Consider the following 9,197-nt stretch of genomic DNA (forward strand, 5'->3'; position numbering starts at 1 on the left):
GGGCCTGAGGGTAAAGCTGGCACTGCTGAAGTAAGTCAGGAAGGAAAGTAGGTGGGTCCTTTATGACATCACTGAACTGCTGATGAGTCAAACCAACCCCTAAGTAAACCCTGCCTCTGAGACTTCTCAGGTATATGAGCTAATTGCTTAAGCCAGATGAGTTAGGTTTCTGTTACTTATCAGGGAAAGCACCCTAACAAACAAGGATTCATGTAAAGACCACAAGTAAAAATATGCCTGTAGTGCACACACCAAAATAGTGTTGAAAAAGAACAGAAAGGATTCTGAAGCCAAGACCACGTAAAGCAGAGCACATCTGGGGGCAGACGGCATAAGAGAAGGCAGCTGAGTGCAACCTGTGCTCTGTCCTTTACTCTGATTTCGGATGAGCCACCGCACTGACTGTCCTTGGTTCCTCTCAACAAAATAAGTTGTACTGGACGAGTGGCTCCCAGTTCTTTTACCATCCATCATTTTTATTATTGGTCCTTTTAGTGGATTTAGACAAAGCAGACAACTGCAAATCAACTCTTCCATCAGCAAATTTAGTACTTATCTAGATTACCTTAATTACTATAGTTTGTATTGAATATTTAAAAACAAGATATTTATTATTAGTTTTTGAAGCCTCAATATAGATACTTCTGACAGGACAGGCTTTCACAAGTATTGAAAATAGTTTCCAGATCTTCTGTCTTCTTTTGAAGATCTTAGGAGATTCATAAGGACAACAGATTTGATGACTGGAGTTACCACCCAAGAGGAAAATTAATGTGAAATTACAAATCTTTTTTTTTTTTTTTTTTTTTTGCTTGGTAGTGTTCTGTTCATGAGATCTGAGTTTCCTGACCAGGGATTGAGCCTGGGCCGTGGCAGTGAAAGTGCTGAGTCCTAACCACTGGACTGCCAGGGAACTCTCTAAATTGCAAGTCTTGATTGTTCTTACTTTTTAACAAAATGCTCAACAGAATTTTTAAAAGACAAAAAAATGTTGCATTTCATAAAAGTGAAAGTTGCTCAAAAGTGTTTGACTCTTTGTGACCCCATGGACTACACAATCCACAGAATTCTCTAGACCGGAATATTGGAGTGGGTTGCTGCTGCTGCTACCACTGCTAAGTCGCTTCAGTCGTGTCCGACTCTGTGCGATCCCAGAGACAGCAGCCAACCAGGCTCCCCCATCCCTGGGATTCTTCAGGCAAGAACACTGGAGTGGGCTGCCATTTCCTTCTCCAATGCATGAAAGGGAAAAGTCAAAGTGAAGTCGCTCAGTCGTGTCTGACTCTTAGTGACCCCATGGACTGCAGCCTACCAGGCTCCTCCGTCCATGGGATTTTCCAGGCAAGAGTACTAGAGTGGGTAGCTGTTCCCTTCTCCAGGGTATCTTCCCAACCCAGGGATTGAACCCAGGTCTCCTGCATTGCAGGCGGCTTCTTTACCAGCTGAGCCACCAGGGAAGCCCAAGAACACTGGAGTGAGTAGCCTATCCCTTCTCCAGTGGATCTTCCTGACCCAGGAATTGAACCAGGGTCTCCTGCATTGTAGGTGGATTCTTGACCAGCTAAGACACCAGGGAAGCCATTTACATAAGCATTTTAAAATATAAAGTGACAGTATGAAGCAGTGTGACAGGTTTCCTCTGTCACTTTTAAACTGGATTAGAAGGCAGTCCCCAGAATTCCAGTAATTGCTATGGAAATATTACCATTTTAATTTACAACCAGGATAAACTGCATTCAGCTAGAAGCCAAAGGATCTAGGTTCTAGTTGCCAGCTTGCACCAAATGATCCTGAATACTCTCAACTTCTGAAGTCAGAAGCCTCATCACAAAATGAAAGGGGCTAAATCAGGTCATCCTAAATATCCTTTCCAGTTCTGTACTCTGTAATTCTGTGAAAACAGAGTAACATGTCCTGAGCTGTTTGGGATCAGGAATTTGAGAACCTAAGTTCCATGTCCAGTACTTTTAATCTTCATACTTCTTTTTTGAGTCCTGTTCTTATTAAATATATTTACACATTCTATGTATTTAAGTGTATTTTAACAGTCTCTCCATCATTAGCAATAAAAAAAATTTTCTCAAGGACATACTTTTCGTTTCTTGCTTTTATTTCTTTTCAACTTGCTTTTTCAATTTCTCCAAGATCTCTTCCGGAGGTGTGGAGGCCAAAAGCTTCACCACTTTTTCACGAGATTTACCACCCTGGACCAAAAGGAAAAACTGGTGTCAGGACAGCACACTAAACTTTCTAATGCTATCAGTGACAGCAGACTTCAGTTGCTGAGGATACGCCACCGTGTCCTTGTGGGGCTCTCACAGGTGAGCTAGTTTTCCTGGTAGCTTAGTGCTGCTTTTTCCTAGCCATTTCTGGTCTATCCAGAAACAGATTCTGATTCAGTACTTTTTTCCTTTCTTTTTTTTTACAATTCCCCAGAGGTTTTACCTTCATACATCAATTTCTGTAGTAAAAATTAGGCATTTTCAAAATGAGTATGGAATCTGGACATACAATATTCTGTTTTCAAGTAATACTTTTGTTTAAATTACCAAAACAAATATTGCAATTTAATATAAACTTTGATTAAAAATAATTCTAAATATAGGACTGCTATTTTCTATACTGTTACACATTTCTGAAAAATTCCAAACAAAAAGTGACCACGTATCCAAGAGCTATGATCTCACAACCAATTAAGACAACTATAAGGATTTGTTTAGAAACATCCTTTAAAGAAAGTAAATTCTGAGCAGGTATTTATCTAAATGGGTAGGAGCTGCACAGGTGGAAGTATGGGGAGGGCTTTTAGGCAGATGTCAGAGCATGCGCACTGGCAGAAAGTCAGAAATGACCTGCTGTGGCGGATGCGGAGGGGCATGGTCTGATCATATGGATGCTTAGGGGCAGCCTACTAATCAATGACTCAGTGCCCACTGGATCCTGGGTGGGAGCTACAGAATATAGCACTGGAAAAGAAGCAGAGTTGTAAGAAATAAAGCTTGGGCGGGTCTTACTCCTGCAGATTCTATTTGAGTAAGTCTGGGGTAATGCCCAGGAACCTGTGTTTTAGAAATCATTCCCAGGTGATTTTTCCCACCACCTCTAGTGCAGACCCTTCTAGTGCAGAAGTATTAATGACTTCATATGAGCCATCTCTTTAATGAGTGTCTCCCAATAAGTGAGGACATGCTAGACCAGATGCGCTTGATGGACTCACTAATGGAGATTACAAACAACAAGAACCATTTTAGACATTTCTACTAAGGTGATGAGCTGAGGGAAGAGACAAGCAAGTTTAATCTGACAGAGCAGGTACAGGCATGAACTCAGAAGGACTAAGGCATTTGGGAGGAAGGGGACTAGGAAGAATTATAGATTTTTGGTGATTAAATGTATATAAGAGTTAAAAACAACTGGTTTTTCAATTATTTTGAAAAGAAAAAAATTGGTGTTTTAAAGTAATGACTGATGTAGTACTCAAAGGTGTTGAGAGAGAGAGAGGCCTACCTTATCCAAAACCACATCACTCTTCCTGAGTTCTAAGACTTTGGAAAGATAGCGACACAGCTCCGCGTTAGCCTCTCCCTCTGTTGGAGGCGCTGCAATGGCTACACTCACAGCCTCGGCTGTCACATCTGGAATGAGAACAGATCCTCATAAACTTCCTTTTCTTCATGAAGTGGGGATATTTTGTAAAAGCATTTGCATTTGTCTGGCATATAGTAGGGATTCAGTGAATAACTGCTGAATGAAGAATGACGAAGCTCATCACAGTTAAGGGAACATAAACATGCCACTACCATTATAGAAACCCAGAGAAGAAAATTGGTTTTTACCTGCTGACCAAGGTGGGCCCACAGAATCCTGGGCGATAATCTGGAATTAGGAGCTGGAAACTGTGCCTGGTCTGATAGGAAGAGCCCCAGGCAGGGAGTCAGGGGAGCTGGGCTTTAGCCCAGCAGTCACTGAGAAGTGAGTGAATGAGTTAGCTCACGGACTGTACAGGCCTGTTCAGAGCTTCCTCATTAGGGAAGTGGAAGCACTGCATTAGGTTCACCTCAGTGAAATGCCTCTCTGATGTTTTTAAAATGTATTTATTTAGTTAACAGCTACATAGCACTTACACCAAGTTTAAGGGCATACAAACATATTTTAAGGGCTTTACAAATAACAACTTTATTGCTATAGTTTATCATCTCCATTTTACAAATGAGGAAACGAATTGAGAAGTAATGTGTTCAAGGTCACATGGCTAGAAAGTGATGTTGTGATTCAAAAATAAATTTGAATTCATGCTTTGAAATCCAGGACAATGAACACTGCTTTCTGAAGTGCTTCAGGCTTCCTCATCAATACAGCCTTCATAAAGAGCAACCTGCCTGCAGTCCTCCATGTCATTTCTGAGAGGAGTATATATTCAAAGCAGTTTGCAAATGAGCTTGACCTAGTCCGACATTTGGGGTTACCGGGCATTCCCACACTCATTCATCTCGCCCGTGTAAACGTGGCCACAGTCCACGGGAATGAGACAGTAGAACAACCCTTCTCCTATCCTGTCACTGATTTTATGATGCAGTTTTTCACATTTTAGTATCTTTGAAATCCAGGTGTTATCTTACAACAGATGGGAAAGAAAACGTTTAGTTGATGTGGATTTTGTCTGTCTTACTGGTACATAAAGTACCGTGTGTACCTTACAGTTGATGGCCAATTGTATCTGATGAAACATGGTATTCCAGCAGTATGTAGAGACAGTGTCCACAGCAACTACTTAGAAAATGCTGGCTAAGGAGGGGATAGCCAACACACAGCTACGCTAACATGGCCATAAGCACAAACCAGGCCCAGCACCCCAATTCTGAGGTCTTGTTTTCAAAATATTTTAAAAATTAGAATACAGAGCTTTAGTGGGTGACAAAGACCATCAAGAATACTCAGATCAATGCTTTTCAAACTTTCCCCCCCAATCAGAATCCCCCACCGCCACTCAATTTCCCCTGAAATTCCAACATTTAAAGCAAATGTCAACAGTTCCTCAGGAGTCCTCTCTGCTTCCCTACCTGTGCCCACCACAGAGAACCCTGAGGCAATTTTTGGGGTCCATGGAATAGCTTAAAAGCTTCTAATAGGCCAACTATCTCATCTGACAGATGAAAGAACTGGGCCCAGAAATATTTTGTATAGCTTGGACTGAAAACAAGCTCACACAGGTGTCGATCATCAGGTTCTCTCCCTCCTTGGACCAACGATCATTAAAAAACCACCGAAACATCTTTCTCTGAACATTTCTACTTTTGGAATAGGACAAACTAAGAATCATCTAGGCTACAAACATTTCTGTGTTAAGTTCTTTCTAAACTACCTTTTTAAAAATTGAGGTATGATTGACATAGAACAGGTGTACAACATAAGGACTCAATATTTGTATTTTGAACTGATCACCACAATATTGGCTAAAAAATATAAAAAAGGACAGTGTTTAGTGGTTTTTCATCTAACTTGGTATGCTTTAAATATGATATACGTATTCAGTTTTAAGCACTAGATTATACCTTTAAATTAGAATTCAGAGTTTAAAAATGGAGACGCCTCTAACTGCAGACGTGAAAAATACACTTGACCATACAGGATAAATTTTCAGCAAACTAAGGCAAAAGAAGGATGGAGCAGGGGACAACTGAGTCCTTCATACAAGATCCCTACCCCAGGGTCCAAGTATACCTGTCACAGCATTTTGTTTGGAACCAGGTTTGGCATGGATGGCTATGCAGACACCACCTTTAGGATCAACTGTCACAGGGCCTAAGGGAGGGAGTGGTCTCTCTGGTTCCTTGCTCTGGTTTTTACCCTAAAACGACAAGAACAACCACGCTACAGCTTCACAGTTTACAAAACACTTTCCCACGCATTTGATCCTTCCGGGATTCCTTTTCACCCTTAACCAAGGCAAATTAGGCTGATGAGTCCTGTCCAGGGATTTCCTGTCATCTAGAATGGTCTTCCAACATCTTTCACGGCTCAAATCAATTCTTCCACAAAGGCTCCCGATCAACCCCACTGTTTTGTTCCTGCCTCGGTAAACCGTAGAGCCGGTTCCTTTGCATTTCCCATTCCTCAGGGGCAGCGACTATTATTTATCTTTGTATTTCAAGCAGCACAAGTTAAACGTTTGTGAACAACCACGGCTGGAAGTGTTTATATGGGGGGAAGGGTGGAGAAAAAAGGAACAACACTGGTATTTAAAGGACTTATTGTTATTTAGCCGCGAAGCTGTGTCTGACTCTTTCCGACCCCATGGACCGTAGCCCGCCAGGCTCCTCTGTTAATAGGATTTCCCAGACTAGAATACTGGAGTGGGTTGCCACTTCCTCCTCCAGGGGATCTTCCCGAATCGCAGCTATGTCTCCTGCACTGGCAGGGGAACTCGTCGCCGCTGAGCCAACCTGGAAGCTGATTTTAAGAACTACTATGTGTCAGAAGCTGTACTAGGAACTTTCCACTCAACAAACATAAACTGCGCACCAGGCGGGTGTGGAGGCAAAGGATGAGTAAAGATGAATAAAAGACACATGGCTCTTGCCCTCAAGGAGCCCGGACTGTGGACTGGTACACTATGCTAGGAGCGCCGACCACACACCCACGGGGCATCACCGCGCAGCAAAGGAGGAGGCAGCTCGGCCTCTGGACGCCGGAGAAGCTCCCAGCAGGAAGCAAATTTAGAGCCGAGTCTTAGGAACCAACCGGAGTCGGCCCTGCAGAGACAGTGGGAGGGAAATAGGAAGTGGTGAGTTCCCAACGGAGGGGTGGGAAGACAGTCGAGGATGGGAAGGGGACTGAACGCTGGCGAGAGCCTCCCAGGGAAGTACAGGCCACACCGCGCTGCCGGAACACGAAGCGCGAGCCTGGGAGTGCGGGAGCGAGGCCGGAGGGGCGGCAGTCACGGTTCGGGGAGAGGCGCGCGCGACGCCGGCCCAGGTGCTCGACCTCTCCGGATGGCCGGCGGCGCAGCCGAGTGGGGTGAGAGAAGGAGGCCTGGGACTCCGAGACAACAAGCGGTTAGCGGAGCTTCTACCCACCCGCGTGTCCCGCTTCTCTCCCGCGCTCCTCAACCAGCATTCCTGCGGCCCACCCTCCCGCGGCCACGGGAATTGCCACTGGCCTTGTTCGTCGCACCACCTTTCTTAGGCATGTCGGCGCCCAAAGGGAGCCGGGTGACAGCCCGAGAACCAGACCCAGCTTCGAACAGCCTCAACCCGTAGCCTAACAGCCGCATCCCGGCCAGGCGCCGGAAGAGCCCTCTGCGCGTGCGCACGCAGCAGCGCGGAGCGGCCCCGTTGGCCTGAGCCTCCGCTCGGGCACGAGGGCGACGCCTTCCGGCTGGCGGGAGCAAGACTCCTTCTTCCTGGAAAGACCTGAAGAACTACTGCATAACACGTCGTTAAGTTGTGCTCGACTCTTCCCAGAACCCACGGACTGTAGCCCGCCAGGCTCCACAATCCACGCAGTTTTCTAGGCAGGAATGGAGTGGGTTACCATTTCATCTTCCAGGGGATCTTCCCCACCCAGGAATCGAACCCACGACTCTTGGGTCTCCTGTATTGGCAGGCAGATTATTTACCACTGTACCTACCGGGAAGCCATGAAGAGATACTGCAAATGGTTTAAAAAAAAAAAAAAAGTGGCGGTGGTTTATGATCCAAATGGCAGGAAACCCATTATTAATGTTTATACTTGTTCCTATTTTATCTTTCATTTCTTTCAGGTTTTAGTAAAGTTGAATTTAAAAACTCAATGTTGTCTTAGCTTTTGCCAATGGAGAAGATGGAAAATGGATTTTTCAAGTGTACAAACTAGGCAAGAGTAATGAGCCGTGTAGCTTTTGGAGCTGGGATACTATAGCACCATGCTGTCTTAGGAATGATGCATTGTCTAGCTCAAGGGACAGTTTTCAGGTTTTGAATTTCGATGACTGGAACAGGGAAGCAAAAAGGAGATGGTTTGGAGCAGATAGGACTTGAAAGGGAAAAGATTTGTCTAAAACATACTGCATTTGAAGATCTGGCTCTTTAATATCCTATAAGGTTGATGACTGCAGCCATGAGATTAAAAGATGCTTACTCCTTGGAAGAAAAGTTTTGACCAACCTAGATAGCATATTCAAAAGCAGAGACATTACTTTGCCAACAAAGATCTGTCTAGTCAAGGCTATGGTTTTTCCTGTGGTCATGTATGGATGTGAGAGTTGGACTGTGAAGAAAGCTGAGTGCCTAAGAATTGATGCTTTTGAAGTGTGGTGTTGGACAAGACTCTTGAGAGTCCCTTGGACTGCAAGGAGATCCAACCAGTCCATTCTGAAGGAGATCAGCCCTGGGATATCTTTGGAATGAATGATGCTAAAGCTGAAACTCCAGTACTTTGGCCACCTCATGCAAAGAGTTGACTCATTGGAAAAGACTTTGATGATGGGAGGGATTGGGGGCAGGAGGAGAAGGGGATGACAGAGGATGAGATGGCTGGATGGCATCACTGACTTGATGGACGTGAGTCTGAGTGAACTCTGGGAGTTGGTGATGGACAGGGAGGCCTGGTGTGCTGAGATTCATGGGGTTGCAAAGAGTCAGACACGACTGAGCAACTGAACTGAACTGAACTGAAGGTTGTCTATTTCTAGGTAAAGTTTTTTTCTTGCAAATTAAAGTACTACTTATGTGGCCCTAAAAGAAGGACCATGTGATAACTCAAATAAATTATCACAATTTGTTGGATAGATACTGGAGTAATTACACTTTTTAAAAGAATAGAAAATGCTCATATTTTGCAGTAAATACAGACTGGCCAAGTATCTTTCAGGGTCTTATTGTAAAGTTTGAAAATGGTGACATGTTATTTTGGGACCCAGCAAAATAGTTTCCCAACTTCATGCCTTGGGAGATAGACCTGGGTTTAAATTCGACTTCCCACCACTTACTGACCTTTTAAGACATGAATTTCTTGGCCTGTGAAATGGGTCTTATAGTACTTTTCTCGTATGATGTCGTGAGAAGCAAATGAGAATGTGTGTCAACTGTTGGTGGGTATGCAAACTAGTACAGCCACTATGGAGAACAGTGTGGAGATTCCTTCAAAAACTGCAAATAGAACTTCTGTCCAACCCAGCAATCCCACTGCTGGGCATATACACCGAGGAAACCAGAAGT

At 44.1% G+C, this 9,197-nt stretch overlaps 1 protein-coding gene across 3 annotated transcripts; it reads right to left on the bottom strand.

Moving 5' to 3' along the window:
- C21H15orf40 (chromosome 21 C15orf40 homolog) lies at window positions 1,951–7,523 on the bottom strand. Of its 3 annotated transcripts, XR_001297021.2 has the most exons (5): window positions 7,177–7,289; window positions 6,523–6,752; window positions 5,722–5,848; window positions 3,508–3,635; window positions 2,092–2,204 (listed from the first exon to the last, which is right to left on the bottom strand). XR_001297021.2 is itself a non-coding variant. In XM_005695017.3 (4 exons), the coding sequence occupies exons 1-4, from the start codon at window positions 7,271–7,273 to the stop codon at window positions 2,109–2,111; spliced, it is 465 nt and encodes a 154-aa protein (XP_005695074.1). In that variant the 5' UTR covers window positions 7,274–7,523; the 3' UTR covers window positions 1,951–2,108. The 3 variants fall into 3 exon arrangements, 1 of the variants encoding a protein (XP_005695074.1); XR_001297020.2 differs by lacking the exon at window positions 6,523–6,752 and having other exon boundaries at window positions 1,951–2,204; window positions 7,077–7,286; XM_005695017.3 differs by lacking the exon at window positions 6,523–6,752 and having other exon boundaries at window positions 1,951–2,204; window positions 7,160–7,523.

The sequence above is a fragment of the Capra hircus genome, chromosome 21, assembly GCF_001704415.2.
Source record: "Capra hircus breed San Clemente chromosome 21, ASM170441v1, whole genome shotgun sequence".
Classification (NCBI taxonomy): Eukaryota; Metazoa; Chordata; class Mammalia; order Artiodactyla; family Bovidae; genus Capra; species Capra hircus.